Raw genomic sequence first — 25,604 nt, 5'->3', positions numbered from 1 at the left:
TAACAGTGGCTCATGAAAGTAAGTGTTTGAAATAAATCATACATTTGTTCGACAAGAAATCATTCGCATTGTAAGTTTGTAGAGTAATGGGACCAAGAAAAGTTCTACTCAAAATAGAGGACGAAATCTGAAAATTTACCTTATAAAGCGTTCTATGTCTACTCATCTACCAAGCAAAATGTCGATCCGAACGTTAACACAGACTAATACAGTGACCCTACTATCGTGTAATACATATTTAGAGATATTACACGAACACGTAAACCCGCCCACTGGCAACCTATTTTTTGCTGCATGTGATACCCAGACGGAAAGTCAGAGGAATCGACAACAATTTTGAAAAACTGGCGCCCCGGTTGCCTGATAATGAAAAACCATTGTCTTCACTAACATCAAGGTAGGTCAACTAGCGATTTTGGACAATGAAAGCCACGATAAGTAATAACGACGAAATAGACCACTCAAAGTTTCAATAGTGTAAGACAAAAGTTTTGCGGTCACGTAATGGTGTAGTCACAAGTTAAAAGCTTGTTGGCAAAGTTGTAAAGCCTAGAAGTTTCGGTCACTCTTCTAAGGTACTCAGAGCTCAATAGAAACCAAATGGTCGTAACAGGTCGATCCCTAGAAAAGGTATTCCGCACCGTATTTGTGAAATTCTCACGCAAATTATTCAATAACCCGTGGCGTATTCATCTTTCAACCTGGAACATATTTCGTGACCATAAACCTTTCATCTGATGCAGCCAAGACCCAAAACACTCAATTTTTTCGTTGTCGTTTACTAAGTTTTCGTAGCCTCCAAGGGTCAGTTGGCTCATTTTAGATTAGAAATGATAGTTCAGCACTTGAAGCTGATTCACCATCATCTTTCAGCCGCAGAATTACTTTCCCAAAAGATTCACGACGTATCATTCCTGCGTATCTACCATAAAAATTCGAGTCCGCGTGATTCATGACAAATGAATGATAGGACCGAAAAATTGGCTAGTAAAGGAAAATCTTTAAACCACTTCGAAGGGGTATTATTGAATCTCATTTTAATTCATTGCTTTCAGGCGGCAAGTTCAATTTCTCACTTGGCCGCATTAGAAGAGCTCGCAAATTGTGGGCATCCAGCAAGAGAATTGACTCGTTCTTCGGTTTTCACGCCATGTTTAATTTAGCTTCTAATGGTAATGAGCAAGCTAACGAGGCACCAGCAGCAGTTCCTTGTCAGCAACAAGACCCTGCGCACGTTGTCAGATGGTAGCTCCGTATGCATCTTCCTCGCACGTCAGGTTTCATTGAGTTTGGCCTCAAACAGATTTCAGTAACATCTGCATCAATTGGCTTCACGGTGGGTACGCGAAGGTCAGTCAGAGAAAGCGCATATAGATAAGTTATGATGACGGTTGTGCGAACTTCTTTGTGTAACAGCGCTTGATTTGGTTGCCGATTCGGAACTTAAACGTATACAATTGTGGATGTAGCAACTGGTGTGAGGTAATAATAATTTATCTGTGAATAAAAGTGCCAAGGCTAAATTACTATTACGAGATTGCATATATAGCAATATGATTGTACTAGAAGATCGACATGTTTACTCGCTGATTTTTCTGAAATGCTGTTTGCTATAAGTTTTCACCTCGCCATAATTCTATGTGAAAATTTCGCCGTGTTGAAACAAAATGGCCGGTTACCACAAATAGGTGCCGCATAACGGATTGAGTAAACGATGCTGTAACGAGGTATGTACGTGAAGAACACATTCTCTTTTCATAGTTCCTATGGCAATATCTAATTAATAGATAAATACGTATCATGCAGGTTTCGTTACTGTAGCCAATAAACCTCAATGATGTCCAATGGCCCAGCTCCGAAGAGAACGAGATTTGCGGAAGATTCTCAAACTAGCGTCGATGGTAGTCTTGCTGAGCCATCGACCAATAGGGTATACATAAAAAAGGTTTGTATGGCAACTAAAACAGCGGTATCGCACTCATACATTGCTTTAGAACAGTCGTCACGAACGAACACGTCCTGTTTCCAAAGTAACATGCGATTGTCCGGCTTAAACGCGTAAACAACAGTCTTCTCCGATGTGCCTTATTAATTTACGGCGTTTCAGATCGAAATGAAAAGATTTCGCAGCTTCGCAGACACAACAATCGAGTTCCACCCCGGCATCAATCTACTGGGTAGGTAGATTAATTTTCGAATAGATAAATAAAAGTGTTTGACATAAGTGTTTATAAAGAATTGTACAGTGGAAGAAGAACAGTAGATTAATCAGTCGTGCTTGCATCGGCAGAATGGGCAACGTTTCTATTTTTAGGTGAAGTCTTTTTGAATTCATACGATTCGTATATACAGACTGGTTAGACAGATCAACGCGATAGACGCGGGCAGGTCAATACAACTGTTAGTTTTGCTGCACATGTAATTATACGGTCACGTTATTATTTGGACGCTGAACAATTTACAAAATGAGTAGAAGTTGTTTATTGAAGACCCAGCTGTTCACTGTGTGGGTTTTCAGTTGGGCAGAACGGCTCGGGAAAGAGCAGCATTATCAAAGGTAAGATCAAACGCTTAAAATTACTCAAAATTTATTCAACGTAAATTATCTCACTAATCCAAACTAGCCACGGGCTACGTTTATATGTTTCGCTATGGGTTTACTTTTGTAAACCACTAATTAGCTTTTCCTGCTTATTTAGGATCAGCGTAAGCTAAGATGTGGTACATACATACAGCTGTTCTCAGTTTATGTCATCGACCGAGTTCTATTTAAATACGACGTATTTTACCTTTTAGCTACGAAGTTATGAGTCGCCCATATGAGCTAGCCAGTCAACCATAGGTGATATTTTTCTACAAATCCGATATAATTTACTAGGCTCATTTACTCAATATAGGGCTGTTGCATCGAGCTCGCACGATCCGCACATTACGGGCATCACATTTCTTCGTATTAGAGTTCAGCTGAGTAGATGTTTCTATTTAAGTTATACCCTAGAGCATGGTTCAGACGTACTTCAGTGATCCGGTAAGTTTAGTGTGTAAGCGCAAGGTAACCGATATTAATAACATTAAAACTTTGATTGCAACTGTGGATTTACGTTTGCGGAAACATGCGTCCCTCACAGCCGTGGAACTTTGCTTGGCCGCTATACAGACATCGTATAAAAAGTCAGCTCTTTCTAATGCCCGAACGACGTTCTTGTCGCCAATTGTTACTTCAGGGAAGCAGCAACAACCGACCGTGCTTAAGGTACCTAGCACTTCTATGTTCAAATTATAATAGTTTTATTATGTCAAGCTACCTAGAGTCGTGTTTTCTCATACGGCAATTTTGCAGGCAGGTGTCAATAAAGAGGTCAGTGTTAAAGATTGTATAAAAAAATTCGATAGAGTAACGTCCACTTCGCAAATGTCTTTTGCGTAAGCCAATCATTGGGTTCCTGTTAGACGCTTAACTAGATAATTCGCCAATTGGTCCACAGGTGTAGCTGGGAGTAGAGCGTGGAACAATTAGTACACCATAGAATATGACAACAAATGAAAATAATCACCCAAAAAGGGTATCTTGCATTGGTTACGTATGGGAGCTTCTTTACTGTTAGGTGTCGGAGTCAGATGGCCCCGTGCTAGTGCAGGCGTGACGCTTACTATACCGAGGGAAAAAAAAGAAAAATGTTTGAAATCAGCCGCTTAGCTTCGCGCCAGGGGCCAGACGTCCGAAGCAATCCTTAACGGCAAACTGATGCCACCAAATGCATTGATATCGCATGGGCAGTCCCATTTGACATACCGGGCTGACCATTTTGAGTAAACTTTCGTCGTTCGATTTTTCACAATAGATCGTTCTCGGTGACGTAAACACACAACAGTCTCCGGGCTCTGCAGAACTTGGAGAGCACCATATTCGCGTTGAAGCTCACTTTAACCGAGACTCGACCCAGTTGCAAATCCTCTACAATATTGATGGCCAAAACGTCACATTCGCGCAGCTGCACGAAAGGCTGCGATCTATCGGCGTCACAACGAAAAGCGTTCAGTTCATTCGGCAAAATCAGGTGTTGATATAAGCATCTTTTAAGAGCCTAATGAAAGTAAATTCACTGTTGTACGGTAATATAAATTAGAACTAGAGTGTTATCGGTCGTGTCGGTAGACGCCGACAGGTACACATTTATCTGATGGTTCTGTTTTGTAATAAAAAAAAAGTTGGTTCACGCACGCGTATTATAACTAAATGATAGCGACTTTAATGGTGGTTCCTTCACAGCCATTTTCATCAGACGAGTTTGAGAGCGGCACCCTTATGAAACAGTTGAGCAATCTGGTCGACGCTGCTGTTTGGAAGCACTGGCAAAAATGGGCCGAACACATCCGAGAATCTGGGGCAGAGGCGGTCACTAAGGCCGCGCAGGACATTGACAGAGCGGAGGCCATCTTGGTAGGACGTTTCCTGAATGATGTTTCGCTAAAGTGTTATCGCTTTAAGAGCTGTCTGTTGAACTAAATGCCTGTTGAATTGACTAGACTGCTTTCTCGAAGCAATTTATTGTACCTCAAAAGTTGTTTGCAGTAGCAATTTCTTGTCAAATGAAGGTTCGTTTACTTTCTTCATCCTAATTTCTGTCCATAAATCAGCTGTCTTAAAGTGTAAAGGACATTGGCGGGTCTTCTTGCGTTTACTTACCATGTAGTGTGCTAGACAATTAGGTTAGACAGTATGGCCCTTTTGATTGCTATAGAAGATTTCGGAGAGGAAAACAATCGTAAATAGGTAATCGCAATCCTTATTCATCGAAACGTACATATTTCCTACAGAAACAACTCAAGGATGCAAGCACACTGCAAGCGAAGTATTTAGCACTCAAGAAACAGAAGCGGAAATTGGAACTTCAGCTTAATGGAGATGAGCTGCGGGCGCTCAAGAGTCAAATCGTTAAGCTTGAGCTTGATCTATCACAAGTTTCCAAATCTTACTGGCCGATCGCAACCTCGTTAGAAGAAATCTTAAGTACACGCAAGGTATCTCTGCACGTGACCATCCTTCGTTGTGCGCTGTCGATATATCCTGTCCATTGTTCGAGATCTGCGTTTGTGTGCGAAATGTGTGCCTATGTTTGTTATTGAACTAGTAGTACTCGCAGCTATATCACTAGAACAAGGTAGAACGTGACGAGATCATTTATAGACATTCGGACGGAACATTTTTGAAGAAATCGGATTTTTTTTACAGAGTATCAGTAGGTGTTCGCATTTTTCGATAGTTAATATGATAATCGATCTACCAGATCGACTGATACGGGACACAGCCACAGCGGAAATATCGGGACGGCTACGTAACGTTCCTCTGTCTTTGAACAGCCAACAATCGTATACAAACAATGAATTTTGATACACTGAGTGCGTTGTCATGCGAATGAATCGGCAACACGCCGGCGTTTGTTGTTAGCGTTCGAGAATCTTCCTCCTCTATTACAGAGAAACGATAATAACAACAACAACACTCACGTGCGTAACTAGTGTCAACGTTTAGGTTGCCTATGAATTTATCTAGTCATTAACAGGTTGAGTATAATTTGCCGATTAAGTAGTCTGTTCAATTTCAGGCGCTCCAGTCGCAGCTGAGCTCCGCTAGACTCTACGGGGCAGAGGGCGCTTTCATACGGAAGCAGTTGGTCATCTTGCAAAATCAGCTAAACACGCTTAATAACGACCTGAACAGCAAACAAACCTACGTGAAAAAACTGCGCGTTGACGTTTTCAAATGCCAATCGACGGAGAGCAAAATCCGTACGTTCATTTATGTGACGATGTTTCATGCTATTGATATCCTATGATAGGCTGCGAAGCACTTTCTCTATCCAAAAGCTAGCATAAATAGCAAATGGCGAGACGATGAAGCGCATTATGTCGAAAATGATCGTGCTTCATAGAGCTGATTTTTATAGTTCGATGATTCACATAAATTTGGTCTAAGGTCTCCCATAGGTCAACTTGCTTTCTTATCGTTCACAAGTCAGATTGGTTTACGTATTGAAAAATGATCGTGAGGATTTTAAAACGGAAGTCACACTTATAATGCAGCTCTATCAAGGACAATCAGGTCGTTCGAAGCGAGCGTCGGCATTAGCAGAGTCGACGGTGGATACTGACATACCAAACAAGTTAACCATGCCACGACGAAAACCGTAACCTTGTTCAATGGTTCTACTCATCTAGGTTCACTAGAGACCCAGATTAGCGAATCTGCGGATTCGTTACAGCAGATGGCGTCAAGGATCAAAGATCTCGAAGACGAGATAGGTACGAAAGCTGCTAGGAAAGATGCGTTGATCCGGGTACTGACTGCAAGGTTAGCATCCTACACACCCCTCTTGCTACAAATGGGGATCGTAATAAGATCAGATATCAGCGAAAAATTAAATCAAATATAATTTGATTAAGTGGTGTTCTACTAGAAATGCAGTGCTTCGTTTCGCTTTATTTATCAAAATGAACTCCTGCTATACACAAGTGCATGTAGTAGAGAAAAGGTTCTCGAAGGAAAAACCCAGCCCCTTACTCTAGTATAAAGAACACCAAAGAGGTATCGTAGCACAGAGGTCAAATCATGCAATAATTTGAAAGCGATTTGACGGGGGCTTTGAATATATTGATATATTGCTAATACTTTATATACGTTCTGCTCTGTTCTAACCGACAGAACCCACGGAGAACAAGGTGTGCTTGACAGTATGGAGGATGCACGTATCACTAGAGAAACGCAAACTTTAAAAATGATGATACCCAAGTATAAAAGTAAAATGAATATGCTAAAGGCATCCAAACACGACAAGGAAAGAACAATTAAGGTATGAAAAAAATTGAAATGAATAATCTTATTCAGAGTGTATTATTTATATGTACATTTTAGAGTGAAGGGAATATATATATATATATATATATATGAAGAAGTCGAAGGTAATTTAGGTGCACTTCTTACGCGTCCAATGATAGGGCTCATCGAACACACAGATGTGTCGAGAGACACGTCAAGGCTTCTCCAATACATGCTATCGCCCTAATTCGAGATGGTTCTTCGAGTGTCTCAAAAGGGAAAACACTATATAACAATAGTGCCATTGTTCCTAATTAACCAGTAGGCTCAAATTCATTAAACCAAAGGAACTCGCTATAAATGAAAAAATGCCGTGACAAAAAACGTACGATTAAAGTAGTACTTTGTCTAACCTATAATTGTGTTTTCGGTATTATTAGGAATTAGGTGAAAAATTAAAAACGGTTCAGGATCAACTCAGGGCGCATAGCTCGGCAGAGGACGACCTACAGGACAGGCGAAATCTTTTACTCAACGAAAATCAACTAATTATTTCGGAGATTATCAAAATATCCAATAACAGGTCCACAAGTTTTTGCACTGCTTTGAAATTACTCATCGCTAAATGTTTAAACATCCGTTTTTCAATGAAAGATGCAGTATGCAATACACATGTATCTAGATGTGGGCTACCCTTTAGTTAAGCACACATTTGCTGACTGCCTGCCTTTGTCGTACGCTTACTTGAAATGTATACATGTTTTTTTTTTTTTATTTTATTTATGTATTTACGTAAGGCTACAAACACTGGGTCAAAGCCCACTAAACCGTAATTCCGTTTCATCGGACGTGTTAATGATTTATTTGTAAGGATTCAAGTGCGGTTTTTTGTTAGTTGTTACCTTGTCGATGCGACACATCGGTATGAAGTTTACATATGTATATATAAACGGTATAAAGTACGTCGGTGCCAATTGAATTGCTAGTATCAGCAGGAAATTCATAATGGCTTGGACATATTACAGCTCATCTTTCGAACTTGAAAGTGCACGCGAGCAACTTGCTGCGGCTATGGGGCCCTTGGCCAACGTATACTTCCGAATTCCCGATATTTATGAACGTCTTCGTCACTACAAAGATTTCGACGGTTTCTGCGGATGCATCTTGGATCTTATTCACGTAGATGAAGCATATCGAGTTGCTGTCCGCGCAGCTGAGGAATTGTAAGTCTGTCTTTTTGTTGAGTAATTCCTAGGCTAACGTCAGGAGGTGTTTTTTCCTACACAGACAAATGGAGCAGAACGGAAGAATCCCGTCGGGAATAAGGCAAATATGAAAGCCTTCGCTTGCTCCTTCAGTGACTATGCATCCCTCAACCCGAGTCTGCCATTTCAATTACATCCTAAAAAAGAAGAAATTAAAGCTGTCGACGAAATAGAATTGTACTCAGTTTTAACGCGCAGAAATAGACCATATTGGAATACAAGCAACACAGCAAGCAATTCAAAGAACGTTTATGCAGATATTTTTTTCAGTCCTTTTACGGCTTTTCCTGCCGTACTCGGCAGTCGGTTCTTGAGTTTGAAAATGCCATATATGAGATAATATTAGACCATCAGATGATCAAAATCGTGTTTTTTTTTTTCGATTTGCGTTCGACCTCCTGGTGATACATAGCTCAGGTCTATATTCTGCATTATTGCTTTATATGGATTAGATACTTGAGAATCTCAACCGAGACGGCCATGATGTGATTTATTAATGTACGTCAACGTTTAAAGGTCAAACCATATATGATCAAAAGGAAGCGTGATTTCTTATTCAGCTGCGGTTTACCCTGTCGTTTTCTGCAGCCTATACTCTTTTGTGGTCCCGAACCTTGAGATAGCAGACCTCTTCGCAAAGGTGCTGGTTGAGCTTCAGCTGAATGATGAATCTATACGCGTGATCGTTCTTGACAACTACAACTATAAACGAGCTGAAGAGTCTACAGCTGGTCCCCCAGGGGCTACACCTTTAGAAGATTATGTTGCTCTAGATGTAAGTACACGGGCTGTATTCAAATCAAGTAACTAATATGCAGGATTATATTAAAGGTGTCTTGCATCGAACCATCTACCGAAAGATAAGCAATTTGAAAAAAACCTTTTACACAGAATCGGTTAAGGTCGAACAATTGTTGTAGGTAAGTGACTAGGATAGAATTAGGATATTAGTTCATTTGTCGACATAACATAGATGATCCATTACGGTAGAGGTCCCATAAAAAAACTTTTTTTAACAGTTTTAACTTTTTATGCAATCACCTGATTTGAAACTGTGTCGGCTAAGATTATTATTATTTAGTGGAACCGTCATCAAGCGATGTTTAACGGCAGTAAATGACACAACATCTGAAACACTTTTTTTGAGGAGACCTCCATGAAAAATTGTATAGAATAGTTACCTTCAGTCTATTCGTACTTCAGGCTGGGCTGAATTTAATCGAATGGCAGTGCAGCAGATGAAAAGGGCATAAGTTAACAGTCAACTGGAAAGTACGGCCCTAAACGATGTGTAGGTACCTTTGTAAAATGGAAAATATCACAATGTATTTTAGCCGCGTACAACACAAGGCTTTAACGTGAATTCACTACCTCATTTTTTCGTATCAGGACCGTGACGAGTTCAGGAAAAGTCCCAAGCTGAGGTCGCAGATATTCCAGATTATAGCGGCTGAACTGCGTAACTTTTGGTTGTTGGGCTCAGAAACCTACGAATTAGAAAATATTGAAGACACTCTGCAGCTTTTCGACGACAGGCGATTTTCGAAACTAACATTTGTCAGTCCCACCGGTGAGTGTATACATAACGGGAACTCTCTTCACTTTAGGTTCTTTTAGCGAGGAGTTCACGTCACTAAGAATAAACAAATTTTGTCATTTTCGTAGGAGACATCATAACTCGACATGGGGTTACGGCTCGTACCTGCTCGCCATATCACGATATCATTTCGATATACGAGAAGTTCAAGCGGCTCAGCCGTACTGAGCATGCACCTAATCAAAGGATTGCCATCTACAAGAAGAATGAACGGAAAATCTGTGAAAAACTAGCCAATAATCAGTCGGCCTTGGCTACGGAAAGAGGAGTCATCGCTGAATTAAGGTTTGTATTGTATATTCATTAGCGAAATAGGTGACGAAGTTTTGGCCCGTACGAGCCATCGGTGTTACTCCACATTTAGTCAAAAAGTGTGGCGCTGTTTTGGGTTGGTAGTGACTGATGGGCCACAGTATAGTTTCTTGATACAATATAACCACGGTTATATTGTATCAAGAATTTAAGTTCGTTTTTGATTATAGCCGCACAACAGATCACCTTGCTATGTCTTCTGTAACTAAATTGCCAAAAAAAAAGGTGGGGCAATCGTAGAATCAATATGCAAGTTACTTTTTTGCTTCATAATTGTGACACGACGCGTTCACTGTCAAGATTAAGGTGTGCCTAATAATAACAGCCGCTAATACGGCCCAAGGCCGATGTAACACGGTGTGCAACCAGTTGTGGAAAGAATCGGCCTTTGCAACATGACGATACGTTCCGTTCAAATGTCAAATATTGATAGAAGATCTATTGATGCTAACTGAGGCGTCGTTGTTGTTGTTCGCCGTGTAAACATTATGCATGCCATTATATTAGCAATGAATAGCTTCTTCTTCTTCTTCTTCTTCTAGCTATGAGCACGTGAATGTTCTTCACCGGAAAGTCATGCTGGAAAAAATGCTGATCATAGACGAACATATAATGAAGATATACGGTGACCGTTATGAAAGGGCTGAAAAGGAATTGCAGATGAGGAATTACTATGTGAACGAGGTCAGTCGTCTTGCGAAGGAGGACGAGCAATACTCGGAAGACGAACTCCGAACCGAGCTCAAAGACATTGCGGAAGAACTCCACCAGTTGAACGCCGAGCTGACTTCCTTTATGGAACAGGTATTAGTCATGGTTCAGAGCTTCTGAGTATTATAAAAGCTGTCACGAATCAAATGCTGCCTCAGTATGATATAATTGGATATGACGGCAGTAGCGGAATTAGCCATTTGTCTCGAAATTTCCTTAAAATACATATACATAACACTTGTATATATGATATGATAAAGAAGCTTCCGGGCGGTGATTGCTGTTTGAGCCTGACAGGTTGTATGCCGCTTTGAAAGCATGCCAAAGAAGCAGACGTTCATATTCAGAAACTTGCGTAGTATGATGTACGGTTGGAATAATCTGTTGTTTTCTATGCTTCAGCATGGTAACACTCAAGTGGAGCATGCGGCACTGCAATCTGAGAGAATTGGACTTCAGGAACAATTATTGCGTCAGTACGATGACTGGGCGATATATCAAGACAGTTTGATCGGGGAAGCCGCTTCTCGGATCACATGCATAAAGCGCCACATAGCTGAGACTAATCGTAGGCTTGCCGGTTACGAGACCCGGCTAGCCGACCTCTCATCGCGTATCCCCGACACGATCGACGCCGAGAATAAGCTTACACAGGCTATCGAGACGGGGGACATTCATACAAGCAGTGTAGGAATGATCGAAGATCAGATGACAGCCATGCGTGCCAGGCTAACTAATCTAAGGGGTCGGTACAATTACTTAGGTGGAAACCCAGATGATACAGCAAGTGACGACGTAAGCAAGGAGAACGACGAAGAGGTCGTTGCTACAGAAGAAGAAATGCGAACCCAGCTAAAAGACCTGTGCGAACAACTTTTAGAATTTCCGGCTGAGTCATTTTTGCTGGATGAGACGATGGCTGACAAACTCGCTGATCAGCTAGAGAAATATCGAAACTTCTACGATGCTTTGAGATATGTTGTTGAGACAGGCCTGGACATGGTTGAGACTAATTTCATTCAGTTACGACGAGCAGTTGAGCGTTCGGCGCTTTCTGATATCGGCGAGCAGATGCAAAAGGTGTTTTCGTCAATTGTACCGCAGGGTCAAGTCACGTGGATACCGGTCTATTCTAGTCAGGTAATTTACACGCTAGCGATAGTCACGACATGGACCTTACTGTGCATGCTGGAAGAACTGGTAGAACTATGTATTGTGTAGTTACCTTCGTTTTGTCGCAGCACCATACGTCGGAACCCAACAAGCAGGATAGGCGATTACACAAACTAGTATCGATCTGTGCGCTGTTTAAATGTCCGTTACACATTTTTAAAGCGCTGGCTTTTCACTGTATCCAGGTGGATGAGGTGCCCTCGCTGTTCCTAATGGAAAACCTCAGATTCACTTCTAAATGCAACACCGTCTTACTCCTAATACTAGGCAATTATAACAGTCATGTCAGCCGTGTCGTTTTTCTCCTATGTACTCAATCTTCCTTCGTTGCACCAATCTTCTATACGTAGATTTTGTATGGCGCCTCGATACCCTTATCAACAGAACACGCAATAGGGATCGTACCTGCCGCGCGCAGGTCTGTTGTTCGTAATTCGTAGCGCTTATCTATACGAACTATCGGCCAAAAACAGTACTTTTTGCCCTTGCCACCGTCTGCCTGTCCTTTGTTTAATACACTAATTTCTTTTTGTAGTATGTATGTTCCCTATATGCTGAGCTGTACGTTCGTTTGCCTTTCCACCCGTCCATCGATTATACTCCATTTCACATCTCACAATGCTGAGTTTTCCCTTTTTATGTCTACTGTAACCGGGATACCTAAACAATTGTTTCAAACATATAGCATTGGCGATTCTTTGTAGCTATCTTTGCGAATTTCGTCATTCTATAGCATACACGTTGATCTACCATCTAGCTTATTGAGCGTCGACTTTTCTAACAACTGATTTGCAAAAATATCTTTCTATATAAGTCCTGTATTTTGACCTTCAGAAGTCCCAAAGGCCAGAGCTTGTGAGCTTGGATCCCTGCGGATTGCTTAGACAAATGCTCGCCAGACCTGCGACGAGCTAATCTGCTCTATCTTGTTTAGCGACTAAAAAATTGTCACTGTAAAAAAGGAATAGGTAAACGAATGAAACTATCTTACGAATTTCGGCTATGGTAGTGGTAAAAAATCCGCATCATGTTTAATTGGAAGAGATTTTCCTTCATGTCCTTGTAGATCCACTCTGTTGTACCAGAACCGTTGATTGACTTGCTTAGTGTCGCATTTGTAGGTTATACTACGTATCAGAAATGCTGAATGCAACAAATTCTATCTGTTTCCTATGGTAGGGCCTGGCAAGGCTTGACAAGCCAATATTTATTTTCAAACGAACGTCCTAAACCTTGAGCTATTTTTGATGTAACTTCGCCACCTCTCGTAACGCTTCGTTTGCCAGCTATTTTATATGATAAACCAAGGTAATATGCAATGCGTTTAGTGTTTGACGATTTGTATCTATTTTTGGCCGATAAAAATTAAGAAGAAGATAGGAAGACGCGCTGGAAGTACTTCTTGTGGACAGTTATCTCTTCTTATAAATAAAATAAAGACGAGTAGTACAAAGTAAAAATATTTTCAAAGGAAATTCGAGGCTGGTAGATTATTATAGGATTCAGTTTTTTATCATTTGCATGAAACACAGGCAATCGAAAACACGTTACTCCTATAAGCCGATATTTGTGAAAGCACCTCTTCCGTTCAACAGCAGCTATTCAAGTGAAGTCAAATAGGCAAGATATATAATTTAAGATATGCAATAGAAAACGTCGTGTCAACGGGAAACTAACCTGCATACCGTACCACCTATCAGTCCTATAAGTTTAGGAAAGATCTTTACGAATTTCAGAAAACTATATATGTTTTTGGTTAAGCTAACTATGAAATTTAATTCTACCAGTAACGCTAGTCTATAGACATCGTCATTGCTACCTCTAGCAGATCTGGCTTTACCAATCGTTCATTCTAGCAACATTTATTGTCCTCCGGTTAATGTTTGAAGCTTTGGAAATATAGCATTGTCCTTGCACGGTGTTCTTCGTGCTCCTTGCCGATAGGCCCAATTAAATATGTGTACATTTGTACGTATGGGTGATCAAGTGTAAATATAATATTTCAATTTGTTTTGTGTTTTCAAGGGCGAAGGAGATCAAAGTGAGAACGAAAGTGATTTGGTGTCATTAGAGGTTAAGGCCAGGTTTGGACCAACTGAGCCGCTTCGTGGTATTGACATGTTTTCAGGTATGACACGGACATTGGTTCCCGTTTTCGGCAGAATATGTTGTATATTGGCATATTGCCGGAGAACATTATCAACTGTCCTGGACGGAAGGGCGCTCATTGAGGTATCGCGCATCCGTTCGTACTATGACTTTCGATGTTGCTTATCACCATGAGCCTCACATGTTAGGCCAACTATACGAAGCCAGCCATCTAACACAAGCTCTCCAATGGAACGTCGTAGACTAAGAACTTATCGTTGTTATTATGAGAGCATTAAATTGTCATTTCAATGCAACGCCCATATTCGATCACACATAGAGTTGATGATGTTGCTTTCGCAGCGAAGAGTACAAAATCACCGGCACGTTTTTTCCTAGAAAAAAAACACTCCACCGCATCTGTAAACGAGCTTGTTCAATGACACTAATCTGAACAGAAGACAGGTTATAAAGGGGCCTGGACGAGGTCGTCCACTCGTAGAAGGAGGAATTACACTCTTAAAATGTTTCCAGAACTGAATCGTACGCAATATATATGATGCAATGATACTTTTTTACTGGTAGAGGACAGTGATCATCCGTCATATGATTTTTAACAACACCATTATCAATTATTTTCTATATCGAAACGTTTTAGGGGGTCAACGTGCGATAATGTCATTGGTTTTAGCGACGGCCGGAAGCTGCATTTGTCAACAGCAAATTCTACTTCTTGACGAAGTCGATGCATCCCTTGACGAGCTACATTGTACGAGACTTGCAGGTTTGTTGACAGATGATTACGTACATAGAAGAACATATGTCGGTGGGTTACATGCACAAAGTACAATAACAATTTATAGTTGACAAATAGTCGTCAAACAACGTAGGCCTATTTCTTTCCCAGTTATTTTAGGCTTGCTTGAATTTATCATTTCTAAGTCCTAAAGGCTCACAGGACGGTTGCGACATAGAATAAAATTTCGTGTTCATCAACAGTTTTGTACGCTTCAGGTCGATTCGTTAAGTGTTTGCTAATAAGAGCTAGTGAAAAGTCTTTACCGTCTTGTTTAAATGAAGACCATGTATGTATATATATTATATAATAATACGTATGGATACCTAGGCGTTTACTGTGGCATGTAGGCGGGTCGGCCTGATATGGGCATTAATAAAACATAATACCTGTCACATTGCTTTGTTCATCTAACGTACGTTCTAGAGCTCCTCAAGGACATATCAACCCGAACTCAGGTGGTTCTTATCAGTCACCGATTCGATTCGGATAAGGCCTCCTTTGTTGACCAAGTGCACAAGGTCGTTCGCTACGATGGGGTAAGAATAGTGGCTAGCTTGATGAAAGCTATATATAGATCTATAAACTGTTTTCGTCGACTCGTCATGACAGTTCTTTAAGGCATAAACAATTTAGCGCGTTTATATGTAAAGGGATTTGGACAACTGCAATCTAACACATCATGAAATCTCGAGGAAGATGGTACGCCGCTTCGTGCCATTCGATTTTGTAGTCTGCTTGTCCTATTTTGGGTTAGGAAGTTTTTTGCTTACGCGTAGAGCTGGGTCAGACCTTTTGAAACGTTTGCCGAAGCTGGTTTGAAAAATTGCCACTACGCTGGCGGGTATTCGGGCTTCCAGTATAGCTGGAAGGCTATTACCCACTTTCACTAGTAGAGTAAATGAAAAAAAAGCTATCTACATCTAGAATCGCATAGTCGTAGGTCTTTTGCAAGCTATGCTCGCGAGGCAAACATAGGCTTCGTCAACCGGTTCCTCACGTGTAAGCTAATAACGTTCTGGCACCTGAAGATATGCTAATACGTTATGAAGCAGTAATGATCCGATAAATTGGTGATAATATATCATAATGTTTGTGTTTGTAAATTCCGCTTTCCTCCGGATGTCCAATTGCCTGACCACCCTCTAGCAAAATCTTATTGTTTTTATTCTTGTTTCAGACTACGTTTGTCGAACCCGTAATAAGCGTTTGAAGTTGTTAGATCTTGTATCCCGCTTACGCTGACTTCGCAAAGCTGTTATAGTTTTCAGTGTAAGTCATCTTATTTGTCGTTGTATTATTTTATATAAATTAATCATATGTCTAGTTTAATAATAAGCGTGTATTAGACGTACAGCTTTAAGCATACGTCAACAGACAATCCCCAATAGTGTTAGGGGGGTTCGTAGAATTGCGATTGTAAGTGAGCTTTCGTAATGGTAACCGCCGAGTTTTGTTGAAACAGCATTTGCGTATATGGAACTGTAGCGCATTTGCTCAGTACGCAATTCATCATGCCATTGTTAAATAATCTATGAAATGAGACATTAGTATAGGAACCCTTGCTTTCATATTAATGAACAGATGATAACTAAAAAGAAGACTAGATTTCGTGGATCGAACGATCAATGCGAAATCATTGAACGAGTGAGAACGAGCAGAAGCATCTTGTGCGTGTAGCTTCATTATAAGGTAGCAATAATAATAATAATAATAATAACAGGTCGTCTCAGACGCCACGTTTCCTGATATGCTTTACAACCTTGTTTGTTTGGCAACCGTGGTAGATGATTGTGGTTGACTTTTATTGTGTTTACGACAAAATGTAAATAAAATGAAGATGAGTGATACCAAAGCAATCATTAGAATCAACCTTGTAGTCATTCAATACATATATATTTACGCATCGAGAAACCGCATTTTGTACAACAATGTAACGTAGGAAATCCTCTTCAAATAAGCTATAGTCCACATAAGAAACGAAATATGGCTACGTCCGGACGAAGTTGATATTACTATCAACTCATACGCTACATTTGCCGCAGAAAAAACATCTGCTCTATGTTATAGCAACGCCGTACATTATACCAAGCAAGTATACGTATGTTAGATACGTTTTATGTATCGAACCATCCAATGACGCGGCCAAAAAGACTACACGAGAGAAATTCTAAATGAGCTGTATGGTATTTTATTAAGGAAATATTCAGTTTCGTTACCGCAGCCGATCTATCGTTCCATGGGCAAAGACTTTTGTGTTCGACGATGTTGATAGTTCATCGAAGAGCTTTTTCGATTGGTTCCCCCACTGAGGGACCAGCGTTCGTAAACCCATCATGATCTCATCTCACGACAAAGTGAAACGTTACGCTCCTTGCAACGTATTAACGTGTCATGGCTAAACACAATGAACTCGATTGAATCAATCCAATATTTGAATCTGAATTTTATCTAATTGCTTCTGAAGGCTAGCTCTACAGCCGTCCATTACCCAATCAGCTAGGCGCTGCCGGAAAGCATAGCTTAGGAAATTTGCGATTATTTCTGTGGCTGGGTCACCACTGCCTAGCCCTGGAAGGTGAGAAACGAAATGAGAAAATTCTGATCTATTACATATATGACGTATTAATCGAATACGGAACCGATAACCGCCTGAAAAGGATAACAGCTAACACACCTGAGACCTTCGTGTCAATCTGGCCGATGCTATGCACCTTGAGCGAACGTAGAGCAAACTTGGCGCGTCTTCGAAGACGCAAACTTAATCTGAAACCCGTTGTCAATGTTCGTTACCCAAATAGGTCTATTTCGCAGAGTTATCCAGTCCACATTTGGGCGATATACCCAGTGGTAATGTTTACTTCCACTTACTAGTGTATCAGATGGTATGATACCGCCTGCGAGATTGCAAACAATATTTGGTACATGTGCTAGTTCATTCATTCTAAGTCTGAAAGGGAAAACAGCTTTCGAACGAGACGGACCAACACAAGTTTGTCCGCATCGCAAGCGAAGTGAGGATTTGGCCGTTGCAAAACACGAAAGTGACTAAAGATTATGTCCACTAAATAATATCAGGTTCAATAGGAACAGCTAACCTGTGTGTGTAGGTCGCGACTATACCATCAAGGCGGTACCATTTAATATATATTTTATTATATTATATAAGTTTATATATTTTAAAGTGTTGTAGAGTAGTTTCGGCTGTTCAGGGCTGGCTCGGATGAAGTGAAATGAAAGGCTTGTACTTCACATCGGTTCTTCACATACCGATCATAAACGAGATCATTCCCGAACGAGATGTTCCAATATCCTCTTAAAAAAATATTAGCTCATTGCGTGAGTACTCACTCCGTTTGAATGGCGATGTCGTTCACGGTGATCTCAGCTGATCCTGATGGACCAACGCCCATCATATGCGCGTACCAATCGTAGCTACCTGCCATATTGTGCAAAAGAACTAAGTGAAATGTACAATTATGCACTACCACCCGTTTTAAGCTTATTCGTGACACATTGAGAAGTAGTACCATGTACATATAATATGCAGGCACACACGCGCGACTACATACCATGTCGAGTTTGATATTTAAGGTTAATTGCTTTATATATATATATATATATATATAAATATAATATACATATTCGCGTTTATATGCGCGCGTGTGGGTTAAATAGAGTCAATCTGTGTGTAAATGTTCATTGCAATAGTCACCTATGAGTCGATCGAAACCGAAGTGAACTATGAGGGAAAGCGTTCTATTAGCGTACATTGCTAGAACGTCTCCTGTTCTTCGCATCGAAGATAACCCACTGAGAACACCTCGAATTAAACGCATCTCACTGAAAAAAAGTTACTAATATGGCTGTACGATACGTACGCGGAACCGTTCCAGCGTTGAAATAAACTGCTCTATTTATCATCAAGTTGCAATCTACCGTTAACGGGTTCCAGACGCAATCTACTGAGTAAGCTTCGTTGATGTTGAGGGATTACATTGTTGCTGTACAATAAAGGACCTTCGATATTATGTTTTCGGTAAAATTTTTTAAGAAGACTCTTATTGCTTAGTCTGAGCTTAGGTTGATTCTGATGTAGCAAAACGAAAACGTGTGCTTTCAGTTTACCTTTGGAACGACATCAAAATAAGATCTTGTTTCATCCGATTGGTGAATGGCGGTAACTGAAAGCAAAAATAATACCTGGCGTGTTACCAGAATAGTCAGATTATTTAGTAGAAGAAGCTGGCGCAGCGATGGCGAGCATAGCGCACACATTTTAACGCAGCCATACGTATCATTTTCCATAATAAAACACGCTCCTATCGAATAAAGAGTCCAGGAAAAATGTCTCGTGAAGAAGCATTGCTAGACTCGGAGATGTGTAACGTCGATCGGTTCATCTACCTTAAGGGGTTCATTTTTGCCGGCCCGAATATGCTCGTTTGTCTTGGCAAGAAGAGTGTCAATCATTCTTTCATCCTGTTGGTAGTCAAGCGGTATCTTTACGTTTTCAAGCTCGGCATTAGCGCGCTGTTTGAAACCAGAACGGAAATCTTCTAATAGGCCGTCTTTGATGTTCTCGAAGATGACCTCCGAACACAGGTTGATAAGGGATCCACCCCATGACGGAAGGCCGAAAAGATGAAGATCAATTGTGTATGCCTAAAAGTCATGACATTTGCGTTAAAGTAGAGGAACCTTCTACCGCACGAGCCGATTACAAACTAATTGCTTTTCCATGCGTTCTATAGCTACTAGTCAAGCTAGGGTGTTGAATTCTGCTTACTGTTTCATACCAGGCTACTCGAGTACTCCTCGTGCATCTCGTTTCGATGTCCGTGTTGTACACTTTGAAATTTTCTACATTTGGATTTGTAGAGCAAATGAACAACCTTAAATCGCCAATTTTGCTATCGGACCGCATCGCCAACAAGTTTCCGCCGTACATAATTCGTATCTATTGTTGTTATTATCTTCTATGTTCTACTCTAGTACATAGATTTTAGACAGGCAAAAATTTCACCAAGATACAAAAATAAACCTTACCTGCAACGTAGCATTGACGTCGATTATTTCCAGTGTTCCCTGGGATGTCTGTGCAAAGTATGCCTCGGCGCAAAATTGCAAGTCGCTTATGTTTAGTAGAAGTTTGTCAGCTCCTTCTAATGCCCACATTGCGACGTTTGCCGACATATTGTAGTTCCCTGTAACTTCCACCAGCGGAATCGATGCTTCAACTCGAACGTTCTGCCCGGACATGTTCGCTACCACCTGTAATGATTTGTTTCCATTTGGGTATTACGACTGCAATGATCGCCCATCTAAGTGATGTCAGGAAATTCAATTCGGGTAGTCTATAGCTGTCAAGATAGCTAAACTTTGCAACAGCTTGTTCCACTACCTTTTAAATATACATGGTCAACTTGATTGCCTTTGAAAATAATGTATTTATGCCATGTCTAGTAGACATTGGGTTATAGTGTTTCAGTCCCGTATCCGGTTCGAGTTCTGTACCCGTGGCACAGTGCTTCAAAAAAATCTTCTCGAGTTTGCTTCTTTACAATCAGGTTTACAATGTAGCAGCGCGTTACACAAGAATGCATTGAAGAACTTCATTAACCTTATCAAGTTCAACAGCTCGCAGCCCCCTGACGCGCATGTTGGTAAAGCTGGCCAGAATCGTATTAAATATATCTTGCTGATCTATGGTGATGTCCTCGATTACGAGAGGGTCTGTGAGAGGACGGCGCAAAATGGCCGAAGGGTTAAGCAGCTCTTCGCGAGTGACCTAAAGATAAGCAAAGGAAGAAATTAAGCTGTGTTTGATAATCAACTTTATGTTATTCTGAGGCGTTGTAAAAGACAGACTATCCTTTTTAAAAATTATGCTGGAACAGATGTATCTGCAGCCAAATTTCTAAGATATTACAAAGGTTGTGCTGCTAACTCGTGTTACGGTCATTATCGCATAGTATCATATACGTTGTTATACAAGAGACAATTCAAATACACCTCATAAATAAAATTCAACTTAATCAATCCACATAATCTATTTTTAAGTTACTGTTTTAACTAAAAAAGGAGAGTAATTTAGTAAGGATGGACACCATTGAATCATCTAATCAATAAATAATACAGGAGAACGTAGCATCATCGCATTCTTTATCCCTCTGCCATAATTTGGAGCTTTTTTTTTGCACAGAACACTCACATGGAATTGTAAAGAGGGTTAGAAAACGTACATATGTAACGCTGATCTAAGAATTAGGAAAAAATCTTGTAGCGGAACCTTGTCCTGAAGCAAATCGTTGATAGCCTTTGAGATACGGTAGTGAATCGCTTGAGTCTCGTCCTCCTCAGGTAGCTTTTCGAGTTCTACAGTCAGTGAGAAATAGTGACAGAGAAAAACGTTAGGCATTTACAAAGGCCCAAAGGCCAGGGACTGGTATCAAAATGACAACTTGTTAAGGGACACACTTTCAACGTGCTTCGCTACAATCTTGCTACACTTTGCAACTTGCCAAAACCTATAGAACGCACTGCGATGAAAATGCAGAAATACTCAATACATCATATCTATATTGGTCTATTATCTCGCACATATTTACTCAATAAACTTAAGGTTGATTTCTAGAATCGCTCAACTCGGATACTAATTTGATCGCGGGTAAACGTGACTAATTAGATGATAACAATATTGTTTTTGAAATTCGTCATTGCACAGACAAGATCAAGACTCATTAAGTTTATGACTTCACCAAGCCAAACGGATCGTTAATACGTATATTCTAAGCAGAAAATAGTATAAATATTAACAAAAAATCCTTCACTAAACAATTTTGCCCTTTTGTGTTGTTGCAGAAAGCATGTATGCCATTACAGACCAACTTTTTCGCTGGGGAATAGGATGTTGATTGCGTTGACTCGGAACTGAGAAAGCAATAAGCACAAATATTCAAAGCAGTTTCAAGTGAGAAAATCTGTAACAAAAGGCCGCTTATTTTGTTTGTGAAAATCTTCCATAATAAGGTTTCGGGGTCAGGGTCTTATCATAGCAGGTTGGGCCTAACTTTCCGTGGGAACATGCAGCGCGCGTTAGATGGTGGATTAGTAACGTTTAAATGTTTCATAGTGGACCGTAACGTGTGAGACAAAACAGGAGTGAAAGCTAAAGATTCTTTACCACTAATTGCTATGGAACAGTGGCTGATTAACATTTTGATTAATGTTTGCAATGTTTTATCCCTTATATAAAAGGTAGCCTGTGTACTCGCATTTTAAGGCAACAACCTGCCCAGTTATAGGAATATGTCAACTGTAATGTGGCACAAACAGCGGTATTTTTTTTAAATTTTTTAGCAAATAATAAAATTTACTAAACTATATACTCTAACCATTAGAGAAAGCAAGCTTTGAATAGATATTTATACTTTTTTCGTTAAAAATGTGATCAATTGCGCCTTGTAGAGTTTTGAATTGAGAGGATGAACATAAGAAGACGGTATCATTGTTTCTATGAAGCAAATTGAAAAAAAAGCAAAGACTCTGTGCTAGGAAAGCGGGACGCATGGAAAGCAAGATAATAGCACAAGTCATCGTCACATTCAGCGTGTGACCGGCCGATACGATTTTTCATGCTTTTCAGTGGAGAGTAGGCTAGAATGCAGTCACATAAACAAAAACCGTGAGCCTCCGAACACGTGAATCAACGTTCGAGGTCGATATGCTTTGACGGTATCTGTACCACGACTTGAATGATAAGATGCTCCAATGCAACCTCGCTTTCATAATCGAATAGAATACAAATGCAATGTTTAGAATTGTTTTTGAAAGCAAATCACAAATAAGCACAGTAATAACGAAAATCTGCAAGCGGGAGCTCATGCAAATAGATCAACGCATATTCGTTCTCACCATCGTCATCAAATTCGAAGTCGTCGAGTTCCTTACCGGGTTCTGCATTCGATGAGCTTACTCCCGAGCATAAAAAAATCACACATGCTACGGCTACCCCTAACCACTTCCTTATACTTGTGGTACGCATCGTTCTACAATCTTACTTAAGCATGTCTGCTATAGGTACCCTGCTATTCAGTGCCTTGTCTACAATACCTTGCACGGTACTTGTTCTACTCAAGTATAGCCATTATACCGTATTCAGACAGCTCAAACTTGTTTTTTCTTAATACGTCAATACAAAATTGGAGTTACTCTATTAACAGTTCTATGAAGTATAGTACTTCCTTCACTAACTTGTCAAATACATTATATGGGTTGAACAGGGAAGGCCGTTGTACTTAGTGGTAACCGATGAATCACGAGCACTCAACTCAACTCTTAAAGCGCGCTACTTTAATATGAAGCCCTTCTGCGATTCTCCAAAGAGCCACCAGTCTTAAACGTACGCCAATGTTCCATTTCCACTACCGGAGCCTTCATATATCTGTAAGTAGTGACCAATGGCGGCCGTACCGGGTTTGGTTGCATTAATATGCTGCGGTAGCGGAGGCGCCATCTACAGGCAGAGTCGGCGCTTGTCACCGGCCGCCTGCTAGCGCTTCAAGATTGCCTGCCACTCATTGCCTAAAGCTTGGAAGATGTCTCCCCCTTTGCCGGAAGTGTTGGACATTGTACGCCAAAGCGCAGTAATCGTGATCTCTGTGGTTTCTACGTTGGTCAAAGATATGGAGAGCCACTACTGGGTCTTCACCAGAGGTAAAGCTGCGTATTGAGTTTGTCGACCGCCGCATATGGCTTCTTAATACCACTCGAACGGCGCTCTGTGACACTATCAGTACACGTAGTCGTTTATGCCAATAGAAATGGCTATCATGCTTGTGGGCTCGTTCTTGCAGACAAATTCGGTGTTAAGATATCGCCTGATCGAACCCTTCTGATTTAACAGCTACCACGTAGATATACGACTACTTTTTTGTATCTAGTATGTTGGATGAGTCAATAAAATTCAGATAAATGCAATTTCAGTATTCGAGACCAATGAATCTCATTCCAAAAAGGATGACTATGCTATGTTTTGTTGTTCTGCAGGTGCGTCTAGCTTAATATGTGTACCATAGTCTGGGTTAAGTTGTTTGAGAAATGCCTTAGCTAAGATCTCCTGCGAAAAACGCTTCAAGGTAGCATCCGGTAATAGTGCTGTATTAGTACGTCCGGAATTATGGCAGTTGTCTTAAGTTACATTGCTTAAAAAGTTGTCCAGTTGATTTGTATCTATAGGAAGTCGAAAGTCGTAAAAGTTCAATAAGCAAAAAAAGTTACAAGCCAAAAAAACTTCTCTCTTTAAGTTTTGGCGACGTCCCAGAACAGAATCAATGCGTCAACCAAAACACATCTAACCATCAAAATGTTTATTAGATCTTCGTTTAATAAAATGGCTTTCGTAACGTTTTAAAAATAGAACCAATATACCAAGCGAAATAATCTATCTAGTCAAGTACATTTAGTTATCTTTATTTAGTAGTTTCTGCAATTACTTATTAAGAAACGGAGATTCGAAAACTTCTAACCTTTAGTGACGTCTTTCTTGAACAGAGACAATCTTAATTTAATGTAACGTGTATAAGTTATTAACAGAAAAAATAAGCTCTGAAGCTTGGGTCACGTACAAAGAACAGATTCAATAGATTCGCCGACTTTATCAATGGCGTTATCTATTAAAAATCAACCAAAAGCCGGCTTGATTCGCGTGCGTATTTTAGAGGTCGACCGACCCTATTTACAAACGTTCCGGGAACAAGATTAATCAAGCAGCAGTAAAGGGCTTTATAACTATATTGTAGAAATATACTAAAGTAAAAATATATCGAGAGAAGCAAATCTAAGTTAGTGAAGCTCCCTGACAAACATATTGGATCAGGCTGATGGTATAATAAATACAGGCTGGTAATGGAATAAAGGCTAATGTATAGGTAACGTAGGCTAAAGGAGGTTGGCTGTAATAGTATCCAATCAGATAAATCAACGGTAAAACAAACGCGGGTCTGCGGACAAATGCCTGCAGATTAGTCCATAATAGCGTACAACTGAAACCGCATATCTCTTTATTGATTTGTTTTCCGGCTCAAATCGATTTTTTAAGGTGATCGGGTCGGGCTGTTTTATGGCAGGTTGCTAGAGTACTATCCGGAATAGAGATCCTCGTGAATGGCGCTGATTGGTTGAGCATTTTTCCTTGGGGACAGTTCATGTAGTTTTTCGATAGAGCGTAGTGCAAATTTGGTGGAACTGGTCCTTTTTTTTTGCAAATTTTGGGTTTTTCAGCAGGATTTTCTCACACACATCTATATGAAAGTTATAGAGGTCGAGGCGGGCTAATTTGTAGCGTGATCTTTGTTAAGAAGATTTTTCCTACCGAGGAAATAAAAGTCGAATGTTCTGGAGGTTCTTGTAGGGGAAGAACTTGTTATTGAAATCTATTAAGAGTTCTTGCCGCTCTGAATGAGATGCAAAGCACATCCCTATCCTCCAATTTTAGTTTTCGGGTTCGAAATAATCGTTATAGCTTATGTCGGGTTGGACATAAATATTAACAAATCAGATAAATCGAGGGCAAAACAAGCGCGGAGCGATACCTACGGATTCGCCTACTGTATTACTGAAACTTTCTGTCTTTGTTCGTACGCCTTGATTCAACCCCCCAGAAAGTATTCCAATTGGACTGATTTTTAGCGGGTCCTAAGAGATTCATTGAGGATAGGGCTGCGCTACTGTGAGAGTTTGTTTTTCATCCCATAAAGTTTATTGTTGATTTGGGCAAAAATTTTTGTTTTTCTGAATGCTTGCTTTTTTAAGCGTCTTTTTTTCAGCAAACTTTCAGACGTA

General features: G+C 40.3%; 2 protein-coding genes across 18 annotated transcripts in view; one reads left to right on the top strand and one right to left on the bottom strand.

The window, feature by feature from the left end:
* Positions 1 to 22,853, bottom strand: part of LOC111243754 (uncharacterized) — a 32,057-nt gene extending 9,204 nt beyond the window's left edge. For 4 of the 9 annotated variants that reach the window (XM_086981244.1, XM_086981248.1, XM_022789786.2 and 1 more), the window contains exons 1-8: positions 22,677 to 22,811; positions 21,052 to 21,137; positions 20,383 to 20,550; positions 19,809 to 20,033; positions 19,167 to 19,424; positions 18,888 to 18,943; positions 18,475 to 18,602; positions 18,111 to 18,198 (exon numbers count right to left, since the gene is read on the bottom strand). In XM_086981244.1, the coding sequence (XP_086837370.1) occupies positions 18,111 to 18,198; positions 18,475 to 18,602; positions 18,888 to 18,943; positions 19,167 to 19,424; positions 19,809 to 20,033; positions 20,383 to 20,550; positions 21,052 to 21,137; positions 22,677 to 22,806 (1,139 nt within the window). In that variant the 5' untranslated portion in view covers positions 22,807 to 22,811. Of the gene's footprint in view, positions 1 to 18,110; positions 18,199 to 18,474; positions 18,603 to 18,887; positions 18,944 to 19,166; positions 19,425 to 19,808; positions 20,034 to 20,382; positions 20,551 to 21,004; positions 21,140 to 21,646; positions 21,693 to 22,676 lie in introns of those variants that run through there. The other 5 variants (XM_086981247.1, XM_086981245.1, XM_086981246.1 and 2 more) reach the window with 5 other exon arrangements.
* Positions 1,320 to 23,749, top strand: LOC111243752 (uncharacterized). Of its 9 annotated transcripts, XR_015322048.1 has the most exons (25): positions 1,342 to 1,482; positions 1,807 to 1,945; positions 2,108 to 2,177; positions 2,519 to 2,557; positions 3,129 to 3,253; positions 3,843 to 4,058; positions 4,271 to 4,441; positions 4,819 to 5,022; positions 5,607 to 5,790; positions 6,220 to 6,352; positions 6,704 to 6,851; positions 7,258 to 7,400; positions 7,843 to 8,040; positions 8,671 to 8,857; positions 9,472 to 9,652; positions 9,748 to 9,964; positions 10,534 to 10,795; positions 11,105 to 11,842; positions 13,901 to 14,003; positions 14,622 to 14,747; positions 15,186 to 15,298; positions 15,940 to 16,031; positions 21,624 to 21,732; positions 22,408 to 22,798; positions 23,045 to 23,749. XR_015322048.1 is itself a non-coding variant. In XM_022789784.2 (22 exons), the coding sequence occupies exons 2-22, from the start codon at positions 1,835 to 1,837 to the stop codon at positions 15,970 to 15,972; spliced, it is 3,702 nt and encodes a 1,233-aa protein (XP_022645519.1). In that variant the 5' UTR covers positions 1,320 to 1,336; positions 1,807 to 1,834; the 3' UTR covers positions 15,973 to 16,627. The 9 variants fall into 9 exon arrangements, 3 of the variants coding, with proteins under 3 accessions (XP_022645519.1, XP_086837369.1, XP_022645517.1); XR_015322046.1 differs by having other exon boundaries at positions 22,408 to 23,749; XR_015322049.1 differs by lacking the exons at positions 21,624 to 21,732; positions 22,408 to 22,798.
* The last annotated feature ends 1,855 nt before the right edge of the window (positions 23,750 to 25,604 follow it).

The sequence above is a fragment of the Varroa destructor genome, unplaced genomic scaffold (genome assembly GCF_002443255.2).
Source record: "Varroa destructor unplaced genomic scaffold, Vdes_3.0 BEIS01000002.1, whole genome shotgun sequence".
NCBI lineage: Eukaryota > Metazoa > Arthropoda > Arachnida > Mesostigmata > Varroidae > Varroa > Varroa destructor.
Note: the sequence above shows the minus strand (reverse complement) of the source record. Positions and strands in the feature narration are given on the sequence as shown.

Bases quoted from the DNA above. Each gene is read 5' to 3' on its own strand.
- LOC111243752 (XM_022789784.2), top strand. From the start codon at position 1,835: ATGATGTCCAATGGCCCAGCTCCGAAGAGAACGAGATTTGCGGAAGAT. The intron at 2,558-3,128 runs GTAAGATCAAAC...CGTCCCTCACAG, and splicing joins AAAGAGCAGCATTATCAAAG to CCGTGGAACTTTGCTTGGCC. The intron at 4,059-4,270 runs GTGTTGATATAA...GTTCCTTCACAG, and splicing joins AGTTCATTCGGCAAAATCAG to CCATTTTCATCAGACGAGTT.